At 39.3% G+C, this 22,009-nt stretch overlaps 2 protein-coding genes across 2 annotated transcripts; one reads left to right on the top strand and one right to left on the bottom strand.

Annotated features, from left to right (window-relative positions):
* Positions 1 to 694: 694 nt before the first annotated feature.
* Positions 695 to 9,046, bottom strand: LOC121960224 (uncharacterized). Its single transcript, XM_042509858.2, has 5 exons — positions 8,095 to 9,046; positions 6,504 to 6,671; positions 6,194 to 6,372; positions 5,055 to 5,295; positions 695 to 4,597 (listed from the first exon to the last, which is right to left on the bottom strand). The coding sequence occupies exons 1-5, from the start codon at positions 8,725 to 8,727 to the stop codon at positions 4,121 to 4,123; spliced, it is 1,698 nt and encodes a 565-aa protein (XP_042365792.2). The 5' UTR covers positions 8,728 to 9,046; the 3' UTR covers positions 695 to 4,120.
* An 894-nt stretch (positions 9,047 to 9,940) lies between these two features.
* kctd6a (potassium channel tetramerization domain containing 6a) lies at positions 9,941 to 21,120 on the top strand. Its single transcript, XM_042497338.2, has 6 exons — positions 9,941 to 10,068; positions 13,979 to 14,072; positions 15,261 to 15,430; positions 17,646 to 17,898; positions 20,101 to 20,259; positions 20,494 to 21,120. Exons 2-6 carry the CDS (start codon positions 14,046 to 14,048, stop codon positions 20,602 to 20,604), a joined length of 720 nt encoding a protein of 239 aa, XP_042353272.1. The 5' UTR covers positions 9,941 to 10,068; positions 13,979 to 14,045; the 3' UTR covers positions 20,605 to 21,120.
* Positions 21,121 to 22,009: the final 889 nt, after the last annotated feature.

The following is a 22,009-nucleotide window of genomic DNA, read 5'->3' as shown; positions in this document are numbered from 1 at the left end:
GCTTCCTAAGTGAAATTGTTTGGATTTTTTGTTGTTTTTTAACAGGGTGGAAAATTACTGAGACTCAGTAACAAATTAAAACAAAAACAAAAATGAAAAGTTCCCTAAAAGTTTTTGTTGAAGTTGATTACTTTGCTCTGCGGACATGGAAAAAATAAGCATATGTAAAATAAAGATATTTATAAATGTATATACACAATATACATACATTTTATTTACATATTTAATGTGCATTAATCTGCATAACGTATGTGATAAAGAAGACCGTATTTACTTTATGTACTGCTGGGTATCTTAACATATTAAAATACATAATTTATTAGTTGATTTATGTAGTATATTAATTAAAATATACAAAGTACATACATGTAAAGTAAAAATGACGTTTGCCTCCAGAATATAGTGGAGCTGAATTTTAAATCACCATATGATGGAAATACTCACTTAAAAGTACAAGTTGCTCAAAGCTGCATTAAAGTACTGCAGTAAAGTAAATTATCTACTTAGTCCCACTGCTGTTTCTTTGGCTCATAGTGGAGAAAAAGGCAACATCGAAATCATTTGTTTTTCATTAGTGTAAATAAACAAAATAACTTTTATTACTGTAAGTTATTATAAAGTGAAATAAAAATCTGAACCCGAAACACCTTTTAGAAACGGCAACAACTGAGTCACCCACAGAAAAATGAGAAAGTTGAGGCCTTGGAACATTTTTATTGGCAAACTTTTACAGGACGTTCTGCATCAGACTGGTTTAACTGGCCGAATACCACATCTGAGGCCAACAATCAGAAAGCACATCTGGCAGTCCTCCTCCACTCAGACACATAAAAAATAAAACATTTTCTGAAGAAGCTTTGAGAAACTCAAAGAAAAAAAAAACCCTCGGTACAAATCAAACTATATTTTTACAGCGTCTCCAGTTCAGAAACGTTCAGTTCATCATTTTCTAAACAGGAGAGAAAAGTTCGGCCGTGTTTTTAAATATGGTGTTATTATTAAGTGAAGACCACAGAACAGGATCGCTTAAACTCTTATTTTATTAGTCCTTAATTTCCAAATTATTTCCCAGAAAGAAGTTTGCGATCGGGCTCTAATTATAGGAAAACAGTTCTCTTTTCATGTGTAGATGAATTTTACATCCAGGTTTCTCTCCCACGTTCAGACCCTGCTGTGTTTTTACTGTGAAACCGAGCCACACAAGTTCAGCCAGAGCCGGAAATGTACCGACTGAAGAGTCTGCTTTCACTCTCATCAGTAACACGTCGCATCGACCTTTCACTGAAACGATTAGGAAATTACAGACTACGAAATAAAGTATTACAAAGTGAAAAAAACTACACTCCTAAGATCAATTTTTGAATTCTGAACATCAGAGTCACATTTCTGTCAAAATTTAACTCATACTTTTGACATTTCCCTCAGAGTTCATAGGGGAACTGTGTTTTTTTGTTTTTTTTTCTAAAAATGGCTCTAATGCTGCATTCATTTCATATTAGAGTTAATGTTATTACAGCTTTTACGAATTTTAGATAGCATTCAAGTTATCATCCGGATTGTAATTATGACTAAAAAGCTTTTTTTTGTTCTGAAAGTTTTGGATTAAAGGTGTTTAATAATCTGTCTGTTTCTAAAAACGGACGCTTGCTGTCAGGCCGCGTTGGTTTTGATGGTTATTTAGTGGTTATAGCTGTAATGTATTATCAATGAACCGTATTTTTTAACCCTCTCATGACCGACTCTGTAATCATACAACCACTTTGCTCTGTCAAATTACGTCAATGTGACCTGAATGCAGCAGAAAGTCCTCGGCATGATTCAAACTGGTGAGTTCACTGCGGCCAACAAACAATAAAAAACCCACAAAGCACTAAAGTCCAGGTCCTTTTCTCCTGTGTGCCTCTGCTCAGCTCCGTTTCAAACACAAATGTTTCAGTCTGCAAACCGAAACAGCCTCAACAGTTCAGGACATCCACAGTGTTCAAAAATCAAACCACTTTCTGTTTACTTCCTGTTTCTTTGCTTTGTGTCAGAGTCCTGTCGAGAAACTCCAAACTGAAAGAGCAGCAGGGAATTTTAATTGTGAACCCTAATCAACGATTAGACAGTAAATCGCTTTCTACCTCCTGATAACTTCCGTCATCCAGCAGCTGGATAAACGTTGGTGGATATCTCTGGTATTTTGACCTGGACCTGATTTTCCCATGTTTTTGTGTCCAGTGGAGACAAAAATGTTCACGTATGGAGCGAGAGGGCTGCAGGGCAGCTCTGAGAGGTTTACAGCCACTAAAAGTGTTTGTTTTTGCCACTGACGGGCTCAGATTATTGCCAAATCGCCATCATTTCATTTTAGTGTGTATAGATAAAGCAGATTTTCAGTTTTAACTGAATAATTAAGGGTTTATTTAAACCAAACCGGTCTGTTATTATTATAACTGTGGAAAACACGAAGCAGGATGTTTTTTGTGCGTTTTATTTTGTCTCTGTGGACTCACTACACAAAAAGGAGCTTACTCGTTCAACAAAAAGGTTTATTTCTGTAGGATCTTTTCCATAATGTTTCCAAACACCAAAAATAATAATCTGAGTCTGTCACAGGCAAAAAGAAACACTTTTAGTGGACGTAAACTGGTCTCCCTCAATACTGAACAAATTTAAAAAGTTATTATTCCCATTAAGGCACAAAATCAATTAAAAGATACCAGGTTGAAAAATACCAAAGTTTTCCTTAAAGTGAGGACTGACTCTTTGCTGAGGTCCTTCACCTGTAACCTACCTGTCAGATATTTGGACATTTCAGAGATTTACTGACGGCTGTAGGTTTTTTGGGTCACTCTGTCTTCCTGAGGCCAAAAATTTGCATTTTTTATCTCTTATATTTCCAGCATGTACTGTTCACTGCAGGGTGGAGCTGTAGTTTAAGACCAGTTCAGACCAAAGATCTGCAAAGAGACGAGTTGAAACCTGCAGTGTGCTGGTCTGCAATGCTCTAAAATCCTGCAAGTTCACAGTGATGCAACTTTTCTCTACAACGCCCTAAATCTGTTGTGTTTTGTGTGCTGTGTTTTTGATGTTAAATTGTGGCTTTATTCTTCTCATAACTTTTTCCTCTGAAATTATGAGTATTCTTGTACATTTTTACAAATTATTACAGCATTATTTGCCAAAAAATGTCACTTTATCCCCAGGTAGATCTTGTACTCCATGGTATGTCTCTAAAGTTAGTACCAATTTGCACTGCTCCCTCCCAAAACCTTTAAGGTTTGAAAATTAGAAATCAGTTACTTTCTAGTAGATTTTAAAGGAAACTACGGGACTTTCGGAGCGACATTTTTCTTGTGCTGTTCTCTGATGTCTTTCACAAGTATTTAGACCTTTGAACCCTGAGAACATTGGTGACATGTCTTTAAAAAACACGGGAAAATGCAATGACAAACTCTGAAATGGTCCACAAATTAGTAGACTTAGCCATTTTTTTCTTTCCTTTTTTTTTAATTTACAGAATTTTTATACATGTTTAAGCATGTTGTCCAAGTCTTATTTGCCTTAATTTTTCTCTTTTTCTTTAACAAATTTTCAGGTAATTTCTTGTAAAAAAAAAAAAAATTGTAACCAAATTCTTACTTTTTTTGGTTCATTTCTTCTTTAATTGCTTGTTGCCTTCTTCCCATGTTTTTGAAAGACTTCAAGGCAGTTTTTAAATGTTTCAAAGGGTTATAAAAGTTTAACCAAAAATATGAATGTTGGAAGCATACACAGAGGGTCGAACAAAACTGGAAGTTGGTTCATTTTTAGATTCAGCTACCTTGATTCACACGACCATCAGGGATGAAATTAATGCAGATAATCATGTGATCAATCAGCTGCGGCCGTTTTGCTGTTTGACTCAGTTTCAGTGGACCACTTTTGTGTTTCTGGGCTCAAATTAACTCATTTCTGATTTTAATTTTAATGTCAAAATGAAAAATTGTAACTAAAGCTCTCAGTTTCCCTCCACAGTTGCTGAACTACATTTCCCAGAATCCCTCTCAACACCCCCCAGAGAAGACGGCGGGACCACTGTCCTGCTCTCTGATTGGAGGCGGGACCTGTTGAGTTTGTGGGCGGAGCCTGCAGAGTCTTAGGGAGCTGACAGATCAGATCGTCCAACTTCTGAGTGTCCCTTCAGCAGGCCGAGCCTCACCACCACCACCCTCCTCTTCTTCTGCTCAGACCCTTCATCCTCCTCCTCCTCCTCCTCCCTCTCCTTCACCTTCCGTTTCCCTCTCTCCTTCCTCTTCTCCTCCTTCCTCTGTTTCTTCGCCTTCTTCTTCCTCCTCTTCTTCTCCTCCACTGCCTGCGTCTCCACATCGTCCTCTTCCACTCCGACCTGCACCTCTACCTCTTGCACTTCTTCCTGCTCAACCACCATTTCCATCTCCTCCTCCTCCTCCTCCTCCTCTTCTTCTTCATCATCCTCATCCTCTTCTTCTCCTACCTCTTCCTCCTCCTCCTCCTCTTCCTCTTCTTCTTCCTCCTCGATATCCTCCTCCTCCACGTCTGACATGTCTTCTGCTTTCATGTGGTCTTGTTTCATCTGTCGTCCGTTTTGTGTCGCCTGACAGAAACAAAAAGGTGAGAAACAAAAGTCAGGTTTTCCTCTCAGGGCTCATTTATACTCGACGTCAGACTCGGACACAGACGGAGTCCACTGTCTGAACTCTGCGTTCACTTCGTCCATATTTGGGCAAAGCAGGGCAGTACCACCGGGATCGTGGCGGCAGAGTGGCGAAATTAAAGTGAGATACGACCGTAGGAGACGAGGACATTTTAAAAACAGAGCGAAGTCGCTATTATGACTTACTGACATCACACTCGCATCTCTACCGTGTTAAATCAGGACAAAACATCTCCTGGGAGATGAGAACTTCTGTTCTGCTTCCTTCTTCTCTTGTTAATATTTTATTGGATGTGTTGGCGGCAACATTTGAATTGTGCAAACACATGAAAATGTGAAGCTACTGCCAATATTTGTTAAACGTGTTGGTTTTTGAGCCGCTGTTCGTGATACTCACCGTCTTCTTGCTGTTTCGCAGCCGGTGCAGCAGTAACCTGACGGTGTCTTTGTTCTGACACAGTCCCATCGTGTTGAGGGCGTCCAGAGCAGCGCCTGAGCAGCCCTGCAGACGCAGCTCTGCCCCCAGAGCGGCCTGCAGGAAGTTGTTCTTCCAGATGTTCCTGGTAAAGAGCGGGATGGAGAGCGCCACCACGGCACGGCGCTCCAGCAGCGTCTGGGCCTGGTCCTCCGACAGCGGGCTGCCATAGAAACAGAGCAGACGGTCATCAGATCGCTGACGAAGGTATGACTAGACCCACACCGCATGCTCAGTTCAGTCAAGTACAGTAACTGAACCACTGTCCTCGTCCCAGAATACAAGCAGCAGGAGCGAATCGATGTACTGGTGGATGTCGGTGACGATATGCCGCCTTTCAGCTTGTTGCTTTGACCCTGTGGTTTACCTGTTACGTCACAGACGCAAGTTAGCAAACAGGTTAAACGTTATACCGTGAAAACACGAACTTTTCAGCGCTGTACATGTCGTGTGTACTCTATGCTTTACTTGGTACTTTTGTCTTGTTTTGTTTTTTCCCCCTTCTTGTTCTTCGAGTGTTTTCCGGGCTTTATCTTTGAATTTATGCTGTTTAAATTTCGGGTCAAAGCCCGGCCCGGGGACTATGTGCAGAAGCCGGTTCAGGTCCGGCTGAGGTGTTTACAAGACAATTAACCCCCAACCTCATTATCTAGGTGTGTTAGTACAACTTTTTGAAATTTCAGAAGTTTCAGTCCAACTAAAATGTTATTCGCAGTAACAGAATAATTCGACCTTTTTCTCTTTTTTAAGTGTTTTTTGGCCTTTTGCCTTTATTAGAATAGGAGAACTTAAGTGTGAAAGGGGAAGCAGCAAATGGTCAAAGCGGAGTCAAACTTGCGGCCGCTGCAGTGAGGACTCTGTCCTCGGGCGCCCACTTTACCAGGTGAACTAACGGGCGGCTCAATAATTTAACTTTAACTTTTTTTTTCTATTATCGTGTAAACATACTGACTGAAAAACCTGAAAGAAATCATCAACAGCAGCAGGATTCCTTAACTTTTTGTCGCGCGTTAAAGCTCTGGACCGTGTCGACTGACCAGCGTGTCCTGACTCAGACTTACTGTCCGCTCTTGGAGAGAGAGTTGATGTCGGGGAACAGTGAGGTGAGGCAGGTGGTGACGAGGGGAGCGTGGTCCTGGGCCCAGTTCAGACAGCGTCTCCAGGGGAAGGACGACAGCGGCTTCCTGCTCGACACCTTCTGATGGAAGGGATTGTCCGTCTGCCGCGTCAGCGCCTTCATCTGCACCGACACCAGGAAACACATCGTGCAGTGAGTACGTAATAATGAAAAAAACAAGTGTTACGTTCTGCATGAAGACTTTAAGCAGGGTATGTTTGTCCTGGTGGACCAGGAGGGACATCTGTCCTCACCTCCTCTTTCAGCTGTCTGCTCCAGAACTCCATCATGGGCTTCCGGGCTCCTTTGGCGGACCAGAGCATTTTGAAAGCGGCCTTGTAGCAGGACTTGCTCACCAGCTGTGCTGCTTTGCTCTTCTTCCCCATCCTGCGACCTTTCATCTTCTTGTCTCTCGACTCCGACTGCAGTCACCAAGGACACAAACAGAAGACATCAGACACTCTTAACGCGTCCACCTAACGAAACGCGATCACATCAGTGGCTCTGAGCCGTCAGCCTCTCCTGAGATGTGGAACTTATTTTCTGATCCAATCAAAGACGGTAATCAGAGGTGACAAATCTCTGCATTTGATTAGTAGCATGAAAGCCAGAATATGTCAGTATACGGTATTCTCATTTTTATTTTCCATCAGTTTGTATTTTCACATATATATAGCACATGGACATTTGTTTTGTTTTGTAGAGTGCAAAGAGATAAAACTTGATTAGGATTCAGAAATGTCTTTGCAACTGGAGAATAAGGTTAAAAATCTGGACAGAATAATTTTGCGTTTAGACGGACGAAAGAGTAAATAAGCATTCTGGAAATGCATTTAAAAACAGAATCAAATATTGTTTATCAGGATTTCATCACCCAGCAATGTGAATTGAGTGAAAATGTATTTAATGTCCAGTGTGTAGGATTCAGGGGGATTTATCGTCAGAAATTGAATATAATGTAAAGTGTATTTTTTCTTTAGTTTATAAAAATCAGAAAAGTTGTTAATGTCTACGATGTTGCACCACCATGTTTCTACAGCAGCCCAGAAGCGACTGACCAATCACGGACTCTACAGAGGGCCATTATCATTTTCAAGTTGGCCATCGTAGCTAAACAATCAGTACGTTTACACGATGTTAGAAAAAGACGAATTATTGTTAGTCTGACTAATACTGGATTTTTAAAATATATGTAAACACGTTAGTCTGACTGAAGTCTTACTAAGTTGAATTTCTTGAATCGGACTTGGCGTTCAGTGCGTGCTTCACAGTCCCAACGCTGGGCTTTGATCTGGAAGTTGAGCAGCATAAATTTATAAAAGAAAGCCAAAAAAGCAAGATGGAAAACAAAACAAGACAAAGGTACAAGTTAAAGCTTAAGATTCGCACAAAATGTACGGTGCAAAAAAGTATGTTTTCACTGTTCGACATGCAACCAGTTTGCCGCTTTCTAACTTGTTTTGTATGTGACTTAGCAGGTCAACTGGAAGAAGGTTCAACGGCGGAGTCGGACATACTTCTGTCAATAAATCGATTTTCTCCCGGTGCTTGTATACAGCGACACGGACAGTAGTCTTATTGAACGGCCTAATCGAGCTGTGACCGAAGCTCGACTAAACTGTGCATGTAATCGTACTGAATCAACACTGAGGAAATTCTTACACGGAAAAGTTTCAGCTGGTTGCAATCTGCAGTCCTCACCACTAGATGTCACTGAATTGCACACATCGGACCTTTAATAAAACAGTATGCAGTGCAGAGACTATCTGAGGCTAAAATCCCAGAATCGGCTGCACGGTGATATCACTGTTATCAGTATATCGTGATACTATCAGTCACACATACCGGTTTTGTCTGAGGCGGTTTCAGCCACAGGGTCCTCTTCCCGCTCTGTTTGCGTTTACATTTGCTCCTGATGACCTGCGCGCAGGTCTCACACAGGAAAGACTTCTCGTGCACGGTGATGTCCGGGAAGGCCCACTGCACCGTGTCCGGGCTGGAGAAGGTGTACACCGCCCTCCGGTTGAAGCTGCGGCCCTGCCGCTCAAACTCAGACTTACAGGCGGAGCAGTACCTGTCCTCGGGCCGCTTCGGACGCTTTCGGCCACCTCGGTTAGTGGGTGCGGAGGGGACCACAGAGAGCACCGTGGCTTCTGTCTTTGGGGGGTCCTCCTCGGTCTGCGGTGGAAAAGACTCCACCACATCGTTTCCACCGGGACAGTCCACCTCCGCTCCCACGGCGGGCTCGGGGAGCTCCACCGGCAGAGCGGGCTGCTGTCCCGGCGTGCTGTGCTGCTCTGCCGCTGTGGTGAAGCTCCCCTGCGGGGTGACTCCTCCGTCTGCCGCCGGTGGACCCGAGGGGGAGGACGCCTCCGTGGAAGTTAAGTTACCGGCCTCGGGGTGGGCATAGTCGTGCTCGGATGGAGGGCCAGTCTCCTCCTCGTTCCCCGCGTTAGTCTCGGTGTTTTCACTCGCCATGATGAGCGGAGGGTCTCCGGTTTTAGTCAACAGTCGAGATGCGCAGAAAGAGAAACTCTCTCAGGTCATCGCTGTTCACGGAGCTAACGGAGCAAGCTAACCCTGGAGCCCGCCAGAATAAAACCAGCTCCTCCACACGGATCCCTGACTGTAAAACTCCCCTCAACACTTCAGCGATCTGTGCAGCAGCGTTACTTAAATATCATAAAGCAGCGGAGACGAAACACAGAGATTTTTCAGTATGAACAGCTCCAGATCAGACACACAAACACACAGAAGATGCGACCAGGAGGAAGTAGCCGCTAATAAACAGTAAAGTTTCCGTGTTTATATGAACCGGCAGACTGATGGCGCCCCCAGGAGGTGGGAGGTAGGTACTACATGTGAGGTGGCTGCTGTAAACATACACAGTCCTGCACATAAAATACAAAAATCAGAAGCATAACTGAGCTAAAGGCTAAAATCAGGTAACAAAAAATTATTTTGTTAATCAATAAAATTAACATCTCATGTTTTAAGCCTTTGTATGAAAAAAAAACAACTGTGAGGATTTTTCTGATTTTCATAGTAAATTAAATATTTTGTGATAATCTTAAGTGCTTCAGTGGAGGTTTTTGTGAATAGTATTCATACATTTAATCTATATCCAGGTATACACGGTTAAAAATGTAGAGGTATATTATGTTTCTCATCATACTTAAGAAATTAAGTCTGAAATGTCCAATGTTAACTTTAAGAAAGGCTATAAATGATTTTTTTTTGCAGTCAACTTAAAAAATATATTTTAGGGGAATTTGGGATTTTAACAACTAAGATAAGGTTTGTATTTTATAATTAAAACAAATAAATTATATTATTATAATTATTGCATTGGCTAATTCCAGTGTTTCTAGACTGACTATATTTAAATTAAAATATTTTTTGTTTTATTGTTTTCCCTCAGGCTTTGAAACAACTAGAATTTCATTCTTTTTAGTATTTATTTTTTTTACTATTTGCATTTTTTTATATAGGCTACAAAATATCAGTACAACAATCCAATGTATACATTCTCCCACGAACAAAAACAAAAGCTTCAAACAAGAATTCAGTTATGTGGCATCACAGAGATAAAGTTAAGGTTTGAAGTAAATACATTATTTCTTATAACACATGAATTAAAGTGTATTTATATTTGACCAAAATACGTATTTATGACGTCTTATTTTGACAGGTCGTGCCGGAAGTGTCTGTCTGGCTGACAGAGCTGCAGCTGATGGATGTAAATGAAGATGTTGGCTGATTAGGAGCTTTAACCTCCACCTTTATTGTGTCAAAGCACCAGAGATGGAGCAGTTATAGGTAAGACCGGACTGACTTTTACATTTTTTTTTATTTAACCCGTTAAAACAAGTGTATGACGTCTTCTTTGTAAACACATCCTGCTAACTAGCGAGCTAACCGCAGCGAGATTAGCTTCATTCACATGGAGAGAGACAGCAGCAGCTAATTATCACACAGCAGGTTTTTAATCACCTCCAGGTGTTTCTGAGAAGTGTTAAATTATGTGTTAATGTGTAAAAACGGCGGAAACGTTGTGCGATATGACACAGTCAAGTTCACCACCGTCAGCCTCTAAAAAGATCATATTTGCATCCTCTGACTCAGTGTCAACAACATCTGTGTGTATTTGTGCTACTTTGGTTTTTCAGGTGGTACCCAAAAATATGGTAACTCATCCAGATTTTGACAATTTTGCACAAGTCTGGATTTTTTGGTTCTTGATTTCATTAAAAAATATATATATATATATTTCTAACATGTAAAATGGAAATGAAGAAAATATACAAAAACAGACAATAAAAAACAAAGTAATAATCACAAACAAAGAGTAATATAAAGCAAAAAAATGTCCAAATACAAAATGACTTGCTATAACATATTCCAAAGGGAGTAAGAAGAAGTGAAAACTTATGAAATCCCACCCCTTCCCCATTTGTTATTGAAATAACTCGCTTCCTTATTCATTTAAACCTATACTCTAAGTAATTAAATATAAATATACACCCAAATACACAAAATATAATTTCTAGTTTTTCATCATTATTAAATTTATACATTTTTTTATTATTTACAGACAAAAAGAGAAAGATAAAGCAGGAAAAAAATAACCAAAACAGTAGCTCCTGAACCTCGTTAAAATAATGTTTTAATACATAATGTTAAACTGGTTTATGTCTGGACATTGCTTTATAGCTAAACACTTAAACTGTTCCATAGTTTAACTCCACAGGCTGATAAACAAAAAAACCTTTTCTGGTGGTTCAAAAACTGTATGATTTGAAATCCAATTTTCCCCTTAAATTGTAACCACCCCCTCAAAAACTGCACAATTTGTGATATTTTCTTGAAGTAGGATCTTTTTAGCCTTAAACATTATTTATGCTGTTTGAAATTAAACCATATCTGTAAATTTTAATAGTTTTGACTAAAATACTGGATTAATTTATAACTTGACTTCATAGTTTAAAAAAATCCTTTTGCCCTATAGCACCCAATAATGTAATAATTTGCTGAAAATGTAATAAAATTGGCTCTTAACCTGACTGCAAATGTAATGAAACCTCATGAATTTATAACTTCACTAATAGTAATGTAATAAAAAGTCCAGACTGATGTTGTTTTAAAAAGATTTGATAATGTTATACCCCTCAGATGTTTCTTTTTCTTTCAAAGCAAACAATGTAGAGACTAGGGACAGCTGCAACACTCTTTGCATTTCTCTAAATTACTATAGTGTGCCCCGGAGATTATATTTTTCTGTAGGCTGACATGAAAACTAGCTTCACCCTGGTCCCAATGTCAAAAAGCCAGTGGGATTTTGGGTTATTGCAGAAGATAAGATACGATTAGCCTTCGTTGTTTCCCTTATGAGAAATTTGTCTTGGACGTTGGAAAAATGCAGACAACACAGCCACATACATATACAGTCAAATTACAGTTAACTCGCAGTACCCCCCCCCCCCAAATCCACAGTGGTCTGAGCCCAGGTGTTTGCACAGATGCTTTACCTAAAATAAGTACTCTACATCAGATATTGGACAATTAATGCCCTATACAAACAAGCGTTTATGATTTGTTTTGTTCAGCAACATAATCTTAACAAATTAACACCACTTTTAGGATTTCTGAAACCTAAACGTAAAAAGCTAATGTTAGGCTAAAAACAAACTTTACCATGGTCACATGACCTCATGACGCCACCAAAGCAAGGTCATAAAGCCAAGTCTCATTTAGCCGCTTAATATTAACCGCCTTTTTTAAGACACATAAAAGCTTCAAAGTTCACAATTTTGGTATTTACTGATGTATTTTGTGTTGTAGAAAACGATGTGAAAGTCTCTGAAGCTTGTGTTAACCACGGATCTTATTTCAGGCTTCAAACCAAAAACCCATTAAAAAAAATCTTCCAACTTTGAGACGAGGGAATTGGGGACTCTATGATGCTAACTCACGTCAGAGTTTTAGGACTCATTACTGGGGTACTCTATTGCTTTTGATTGTACAGGTGTACCCAAAAAACTACACTGTTCTTCATATGTGGATAACTGAGTTATTCAGATTACAATGTTGACGATTTTAAAGATTTTGGTTCTTCAAAGATGGCGTAATTTATACCCTGACTGTTGTCATAGCAACAAATCCTAATGCCCTATCCTGCAAAAGAGTAGAGTTATTGACAGTCAGCTGGATCATGACCCAGACAGTTTATTTTGAACTAGGGATGGATATCACAATATACTTACAATGTCTTTGTCATGATACAATATTATAAAGATTTTAAACGTGTTGCGATATGCTGAATATCATGATATGTATTGCATTTTATTACCTTTTTTCAGGCTGCACTTTATGTACTAAAAAGACTTTGCTGTTTTATCTAATAAGATAAAGTTTCAGTCAGTATATCTCACTTCAGTCACTTTATCTGTATCTCTCTTTAACTGTATCTGCTTGACTGAAAAGTTGCCAAAAGTTTTAATTTGTATTTCAAACATTGATATATATTCATATAACGCAAAAAACATGTGACCATGCGAAAACATTGCAATACAATGTATTGATTCCCCTTACCTAACCCCAACTGTGAATCTAAATGCAAAGTAATATTCAAATGCAAATGGCTTACTTTTTATGCTTCGTTGCCAGGAATAGTCAAGGCCGTCTGCATTATGTTTTTGGGTTGTCTATTCATCCGTACGACCCATATTTGTGAAAGTGATAGCTTGACAACACCTCAGGGAAATTTCTTCAGATTTGACACAAACATTGACTTGGACCCAACGATGAGCTGATTAGAATTTGGTGTTCGAAGGTCAAGGTCACTTGATAGTGACCTTGCATTCCTCTCATTCTTGTAAACGTAATATCTGAAGAAGTTTCCTAAAAATTTGGCACAAACGTCCACTTGGATTCAAGAATGGCCTGAGGTCACTGTGACCTCTTAAAACATGTTTCTGGCAACAACTCAAGAATTCATGTGCTCAAATTTCACATAAATGTTTAACAGGATGGATTGATGAAGTGCTGACATTTTATATCCCAGAGGTCAAAGGTCAACTGTGATATCATAAAAACACTTTTCTGGCCATAACTCAGGAACAGAAGGGGAGACATTTGGTCAGACACTAAATTGGTGACACTGATGTTGAAAACTGTGCTGATTGTATCGATCTTCTATTTTCATGGATGGTTATAATAAAAATAATAATAATAATAATAATAATAAAAATAATAATAATAATAATAATAATGGATTTTATTTGTAATGCACTTTATATTTGAAACAAATCTCAGAGTGCTTATGTAGGCATGGTGTTTAGAAAAAGAAGATTGCATGCAATAAAAAACAGTCTTTGGTTCTGCTGCATTAATTTTGATCCTTTTTCAAAAACATAATGAATCAAGAATATTTTATACTCAATTTGCAATACGCTGAATAAAAATTGAATTTGAGATGAATCTAGAGATTTCCAACACTGAAAACCACAGCTGAGCCAGATTTGTTATGTACCATTGACTCTCAGCTCGTTAAAATGCTGTGTGAGGGCCACAGCTCCTCCTCCGGTTTCTCATTGGCTGGCAGTCTACGGACACATCAGGGACACCAGACTAATCAGCCAGATGATGTCTGGACCATGGCAACGAAGCGTCAGCTGGCTGCCTATTTCCATGGCAACCATCTCACAAGCTGTCCGTCCTCTTGTTGCAGGTGTTGGTGGAAATGATCTTCTCAACAGTCTGACCTGCAGAAAAAAAACGCCAGCCCAGCGCTGCAGATGGAGAATGGAGATCTGGGTCACATGGTGTGTGTGTGTGTGTGTTTGTGTGTGTGTGCACGAGCGTGCATGTGTGTTTGTGTTTTGGTTTTTTCTGCAGACATTTTTCTGTGTGAACTGTTTCGCTTCCTGGCAGTTGAATGATGTCTGACATTTGAATGATGGCACATGCTTCATACTGCAGTGCGTGCGTGCGTGTGCGTGCGTGCGTGTGCGTGCGTGTGTGTGTGTGTGTATCATTGTACATCTATCTCTGTGAAGACCACTGACTATATAAAGATAAACTACAAGACACCTCCCCAAAAGTGAAGCCAAAACATCTTGAATGCCCCCTGGTGGCTGGCTGCAGTATAGGCCATAAACCCCGCCCCTTTCAAGTTAGTGTATAGGAGATGGACCAAACTAAAAACTCAAAGTACACGTACCAAAGATGAATTCTTTATTTTAAAGTAGTTCTTTTAATGGTAATGTTTTTTCAAGTGTTATTTTTTTCTGATGAATTTGGTTTTAATTAGTTATTTGATGCTATAAAAACGGTGTGTGCCTACAGTTAATGGTGCCGCTCGTGGTCGGTCAGACGACAGGAACTTATTACCGCAGAGATCGCTACTGCAAATATTCTGACTCAAATTACAGCATCAGAGCAAGATGGCACCTGTTTGTTTTTGATAGGAGGAGACCTCTGTAAATAATTCGTCTTCCAGTAAAAACTTCCTGAATTTCTGGATCTTAGTTATCAGAGGAAATAATTGAGTATATATTAGCGGATGCTGGACCAGCAACAGCTTCAGAGAAACACTGAACACTTAAGGATTTTTAACAGGAGACATTTCAGCTGGTTGCAACCTGCAATCCTCACCACTAGATGTCACTAAATCCCACACTGAACCTTCCAGGGTAAAAGCCATGAACTGCATCTTGTTTCGAAAATCAAAATATAAAAACAGTTTCGATTTCAAATATAGGGTTTATTTATAAAAAATAATGCATGCTTAATGCCAAAAATTTGCTACACATGCTGGGTTGAAAATATATGTAAAATAAACATGTTTAAACAGGATTTATTTTGAATTTACATCACAATGAGGATAAAAGGTGTCAGGTGTGTTATCATCACAGTTTAGACTCCAGAGTTCGACTGGCCAAGTTCATTTGCCAAAGATCGCATATTCGTCCTTCAGCGTTGTCTCTGTCTGCTGTTCCTGCTCTGTCCAGATGGGGGAGCTAGTGACTCTGAACGTGGGCGGCTGCGTGTACAGCACGTCTCTGTCCACGCTGCAGCGCTACCCAGACTCCATGCTGGGAGCCATGTTTCGAGGAGACCTCCCCACCGTCAGAGACGCGCACGGAAACTACTTCATCGACCGCGACGGCCCGCTGTTTCGGTGAGTGTGTGTCCATGTGGCAGAATTATGCTTGAATAATAAAATTTGTAGCCAGCTGAACAAAAGCATTACATGCAGTTTATTGTAGAAAACTTTGTCTTAAGTACGCTGCGCTAAACCGAACGTAAATCATTTATTCTGTTTGGATTATCTTTGTGAGTTTGTGACAGAGATGCTTATATGCAAGTTTTTACAAGCAAAACAAACTACTTTTATTTACATCAACAAATCCTGTGTGAAGAGTCAAATAAACAATGAATGTATCTACTAGTAAGTATTATCTGTATACGCATCTTCTTCCTCTGTGTCGCAGAAATCCTTTGTGCTGCAAAAACTATTTAAAAACACATCAGTGAGCCACACGGTTGCGTTGGGTGAGATGTTCCCTAAATTACCATGAAGACACACATTATATTTTATTTTGACTCAGTTCCACATACACCGTCCTGCTGCCCCAGATACTCACTAGAGCATCAAAAATAGTCCCTACCAAATGCACTATTTAATCCTGATCGAGTGACGATGGTTCAACCAACAGTGTCCAGCTAGTTAAGGAAGTGACTGAGCCGCTTTTAGAAATTATATATTAATGAGCTGTTTTAAAGATTTTCAGTAGGAATAAATGAGCTTGTGGCTAAAGGCCCAGACACACCAAACCGACATCAACTTACCAGCGGCAATGGAAGCCGAATGTGTCGCCTCATGTCGCCGCGTTTCGGACAAAAGTCACTTGAACACAGCCAGCCAGCATGTTCGCTCTGCGCCTGTGTGAGAGGAAATATCCCTCCATACAGCAGACGGCGGTCTGTAATCATCACTTCTTTAAGGGGAAACCAGAAGACTGTCTCAACGCTAATAAGCTACTTATATCAAGAGCATAATCAAATGTTGAAAGAACAAAGCATATTTACTGTACTGAAAAATAACACAAACCATCAGGAGACATTTCGGCCAAAGAACTCAAAGAAAATAATGTTACCTTATATAATAATGATAATGATCATTTTATTTATATAGCACCTTTAAAAACAGTTGTTCACAAAGTGCTTTGACAGACAAAACAAAGGCAGAAACTCAGGAAATAATAAAATAAACATTAGAAAATGAACAGAAAGGTCTATAAAAGCAAAAAAAAAGTATACGTATACAGAATCTCAACAAAGTATTAGATTAATAAAATCTTTGAAAATCTAATCTAAATGCAATTAAAAATGCATAATAAAAATAATAAAATAAAAAATAAATAAAATCAGTATACGAAATCACATCAGTGGGGATAAAACAAAGATAAGAAGATAAAAACATGAATAAAAAATGGATGAACAAGTAAATAAATTTAAAACATGAAAAGATGGTCAGAACACGACATCAGAAGGATAAGGAACGGATAAAGCGCAGCAAAATGAATGAATAGAGGAAGAGAGATTTAAATAAATAAAACACAAATAAATAAATAAATAAATAAAGGTGACATCATAAAAGCAAGTCTGTAAAAGTGATTTTAAAGATGTCAGCAAGTTTGTTTTGGTCTCTCGCCCTCTTGACTTAAGTCTTTTATTTACTTTGTTCACTTTTTTATCAGCTGAGCTGAACTGCCAAACATTTAATTCACCGACAGTTCGCTTCTCTGCAGTACATTTAACATGCTGAATCGCCCCAAAAAAATCTTATGAGGGTCAAGAGTGCAGGACACACAGCAGCGACTAGTGCGACAGACGCTCACCGACAGCCCAACATTAACCGACGACTGTCGGCTTGTTGTGCGTGTTGTTTGTTTTGGTCTTTTCATGGAATTTGTTAATAAAAAAAAATAATAATAGAATAGATAGACGTGTGGTAATGATCTACACATCTACATAAACACTACGCCACTTTGCACACAGTAGTATATTGTGATTTTTATTCTGTCTGAATTATTTTATGAGGCATTTATTTATTAATAGTTTTTTGGAACAAACGTTGTATGTTTAGTTTGTTTTGCACTGCACGTGGAGCCACGTCTGAGACGACTTTCTGTCACAACAGACAGTAAAGTTTTCCGAATCTCAATCTGAAATGTCAGAAAAATTGAAACAAACTTTTCTCACTGTGGCGTCGTACAGCGGTTCTCTCCCCTTCCAACTGACTTTAACGGATTCTCAGAGATCTCAGAGACTCAACAGATTCATTAGCTCAGCGGTCTGAACTGATCCCGTCTCTGTTTCTGCTGTTTCAGCTACATCCTCAACTTCCTGCGGACGTCAGAGCTGACGCTGCCGTGCGACTTCAAGGAGACAGAGCTGCTCAGGAAGGAGGCTGACTTCTATCAGATCGAGCCCCTGATCCAGTGCCTGGGAGACCCCAAACCCCTGCTGCCCTACCCCACAGACACCTACGAGGAGGTGGTGGAGCTGTCCAGCACCAGGAAGCTGTCCAAATACTCCAACCCTGTCGCAGTTATCATCACCCAGCTCACCATCACCACCAAGGTCAGTGGGAAGAGATCTGGTTAGTGTAGATACAGATACTGTATATATATATATATATATGTATATATGTATGTATAATAGCATAAATTATTGTTTAATCAGTTTACAGTAAAACTTCAAATAAAAGCCTAGTCCCAATTAGACAGTATTAACAGCACAGTAAACAAGAGAGATGCAAAACAAAAGAGATCAGTAGCTGCAGAAGACTGTTTCTGAAAAAGCTCAGGAAAATGTCCAGGGAACTGTTTTCATTATTATTATGATTATATGTTTACAATTATTTTAAAGAATTATGATAATTTGAAAGATTTTTTAAAGGTAATTTCTTACTTTATTTTATTTTATTTTTATTTTTTTACTTTAAAAAACTGGCAGTTTTTAGGTAATTTTCTTGTACTTGGGTCATTTATTCTCTTGTTGCTCATTACCTTCTTTCCATGTTTTTGAAATAGATAAATAAAGCCAGTTTGCCCAGGGTAAAATAAATAATTTGATTGTTTTTCCCATCTTTGCAGAGTAACAGTTTTGTGTGAAAGGAATTAAAAGCCCTCCCCATAGAGACGCATGTCCCAAATATCAGCCCGTTAGGGTCAATGATTTAAGCAAATAATAGCCCGAATGATGATTAGTCCAGTTTTGGTTAGCACGTGCCCCCTCTAGCTTTACTTCCCTTTATTAAAATGACAGGAGTGACTCTTCTCTGAGGAATGCAGAGGAGGACGGGGGAGGGCTTTTGTTTATCGCTCACACCTCTACACATGTCCGGCAGAGTTTTGTGAGAGACGGGATCCTGTTTTTTCACATACCGAGAATAAGTCCATTACCTGAATGAAACACGTTCTGCTCCAAAATTCAGAAATCAGCTCCTTTTATTTTTTATTTTAGGATCAAAAGTGTGTTTGATGCTGCGGTGTATGTCTCTGGAACGTAGACGTATGAGCAGCTATCAGGTTATTGTGAAGTCCCAAGATCGTAAATTGGGCCTCCTGTCTCTCCCTTTTCCTTTAACATCACTTTGAGACTCCACAGGCCCACACACACACACACACACACACACACACACACACACACACACAAAGGTTTTCAAAACAAATTTTAGCTGGTCTTGCTAAAAGGAGAACATCAAAGTATAAAATATGTCATTTCCCGTTGCGAGTAGGGGGCACTATAATGAAATTGTTACATAGATGATGTCCTTGGTTTTAACTCTCATCAAACATGAAGTTTGCGTTAGATTTTACTATCTGCGGGGAGTTACACTCCAATTCCTGTTTTGTGGTGAAACAAATATTTGAGGCCTCACCAAACTCACACATTTCAACGAAAACTCAAACTTTTTTTCATGTCGAAGGTTGCACAATCCCTAAGTGCGCTGTTTTTGTGCCGCTTAAGACTTTTAACGATTGGAAATGACTGATCTTCCTTTTATTGACATTTCTAAATTTTAATGGTTGACCAAGCTCACCCCTTTTATTGACACTTTTACTGTTGATCACGATTGCTTTTAATCAAGTTTGGTTGTGTGCTGCTATGATGTTCTCTTTGCCTGTTTATTGTATTTTTAATTGTTTTGTTTTTTCCCCTTTTGAGGGACAATCTCTGAACTGAACTGAGCTGAAGGTCTTTAAATGGTACTGACAAAATTTTAAGTCAATTGGATCAAATCTCTAGCAGGAGTTTGTTAAGGTATGACCCCTGAAAATGGTCAAAAATAAACAAAAATTGCACAGAAAATTCAAAATGGCAGATTTCCTGGTAGGTTTAGGGTATTGGTTTTTGTACGTCTTGGGATGTTACATGTACCTCCAGTTTTCATACATCCAGGTGAAACTTAACGCCATCAGCCATGCTCGTGCCAAAGGCGTTGAATATCAAATTTTCACCATTTCCGATAAATGTCCAAAGTTATGAATTTTCAAGCACCTTTTCCTCAAAAATACGATTAATTGTGCAAAATAATAATTACACCCTTCGTTCCTGCCATTCAGTGTTTGGGCCCTTAATACATGTTTTAAACTCACTTCAAACCAACTTTTGCCCATAAGATTTTATTCGCTGTAAATTTGTCTTCTTGATTTAATTGATCTGTTGTTCTTTAATTCTGTTTAGGAAGGTGACCTTGTATTATTATTGTCATTATTATTATTAATATGAAATGTACACTGTCACACAAGTCTTTTTTTATTTTTATTTCATTTTTAGGTCCATTCAATGTTGGAGTCCATCTCCTCCAGTTTCACAAAGTGGAACAAACACATGATGGACACCAGAGACTACCAGGTGTCCTTCACCTTCGGACCATGTGACCACCAACAGGAAGTCAGCCTGCGTGTGCATCTGCTCGACTTCATCTCCAAATCTGTAGGTGCTCTGATCTGGTCTGTGTAAAATTTATCTTCCTGATAGACAAAACTGTTCAGATGTCGGAGTACTTTTGCTTCTGACATCAACACCAATAATATAAGTATTGCATGTTAAAAAGCATCAACCATGAGTGGATTGAACAACACAGCACATTTCAAAATCACAGCTAATTGCAAAATTTGAATTTATGTAGTGATATGACTCATTTTGCCCGTCTTGTTTTTTTTTCAGGGCTTCACAATTCGCAATACACGCGTTCATCACATGAGCGAACGGGCCAATGAGAACACAGTAGAGCATCACTGGACGTTCTGCAGAAGAGCTCGCAAATTTGACGACTGACAGATAAACTGATGGATGGACTTACTGACAAACAGATGCCATCAGCGTGACTGCAGACAGACAGAGAGAGACGTGTTGGTGGAGCTTTTCTTTGTTATTTGTTAATGTTTTGTATTATGTTGTTTTTAACGCATAATGATGTTTTTTTTTTAACTGAGGTAATTTTTTGACCAGTGTTCCTTAAGTATTCCTTTAAATTGATGAAAGGAGCTGTATTACTGTTGAGGTACTACTACAGCTAAAAGTGTGAAAATGAAATACCAGGTCCCGTTTGAGTAATATATGTTTGAACTTAAAGACTTAGCAGATGACAAGTCACTGAGGATGTTTGCTTGCTGATTTGACTGGCCAAACTTCCTCCTCTCTTCATCTTATCGCCAGAATCTCTGTATCATCTGTCTTCATGAATGAGAAGGAAGTTTATTGTGATGCTACAGCGTCTGCCACTTGGTGTAATTTTTAACAGCTTGTCATCTAAATGCATCGTTAGCCATAAACAGAATGTGAATTTGCAAACAGTGGATGAGCCTACTTTTGTAATACAAAACTTAACATTTAGTGAGACTTGGGCCTGATCCAGATCTGGAGAAATACAAGCATAACAGTTGGTCGGTATGCTCACAAACTTAAAGCCAATCAAAGATCTGCTTCATGGGGGTGCCACAGTGACACCTCCACATTCACACCAACATCAGCCCCCACATTTGTTTAAATGGGATCACTGTGTAACACAGCAGGGATCCTGACAGCCAAACTCCTGCAAAAGACACAGTAGTGTCAACTTTTGCAGCCATGAAAGGTGCTGCATTGGCCAGTTACATAATAAGTGCACATTCCTGGTAGATTACACCGCAATGCAATGGTTAATCTCTTTTGAATGTGGAGACGGGAAATAAAATTATTGTCACAGTGATAACCATAGTTATCTATGGTGGCACCTGAGGGTCAAAACACTGCGACATTTCACAAAACACAACATTTTACAAAATTCTACATTTCATAAAATACCAAAATTTCAGAAAACAGCATTATTTTATAAAACATTTCAACATTTCGCAAAACACAACATTAAACAAAAACACAACGCAAATAATTTTCATCCACCTATCAGGGGCCAGATCATGGTGGCAGCAGGTTGAGCAAAATATTCCAGATGTCTTTTTCCAGAGCAACACTTTCCAGCTTCTTCTTCAGGATTCAAAGGCGTTCCCAAGTCAGATGAAATATTTAATCCCTCCTTCGTGGTCTGGCTCTGTCCCCTGCTACCAGCTGGACGTGCCCTGAAAACCTCTAACAGGAGGCATCCAGGAGGCATCCTGATTACATGCCAAAAATTTCCTCAACTGACCCTTTTTGACACAAAGGAGCAGCAGCTCTACCCTGAACTCACTACAAATTTCTAAGC

The sequence above is a fragment of the Plectropomus leopardus genome, chromosome 2, assembly GCF_026936395.1.
Source record: "Plectropomus leopardus strain MGB_pleo_1.0 chromosome 2, ASM2693639v1, whole genome shotgun sequence".
NCBI classification, from domain to species: domain Eukaryota; kingdom Metazoa; phylum Chordata; class Actinopteri; order Perciformes; family Serranidae; genus Plectropomus; species Plectropomus leopardus.
Note: the sequence above shows the minus strand (reverse complement) of the source record. Positions and strands in the feature narration are given on the sequence as shown.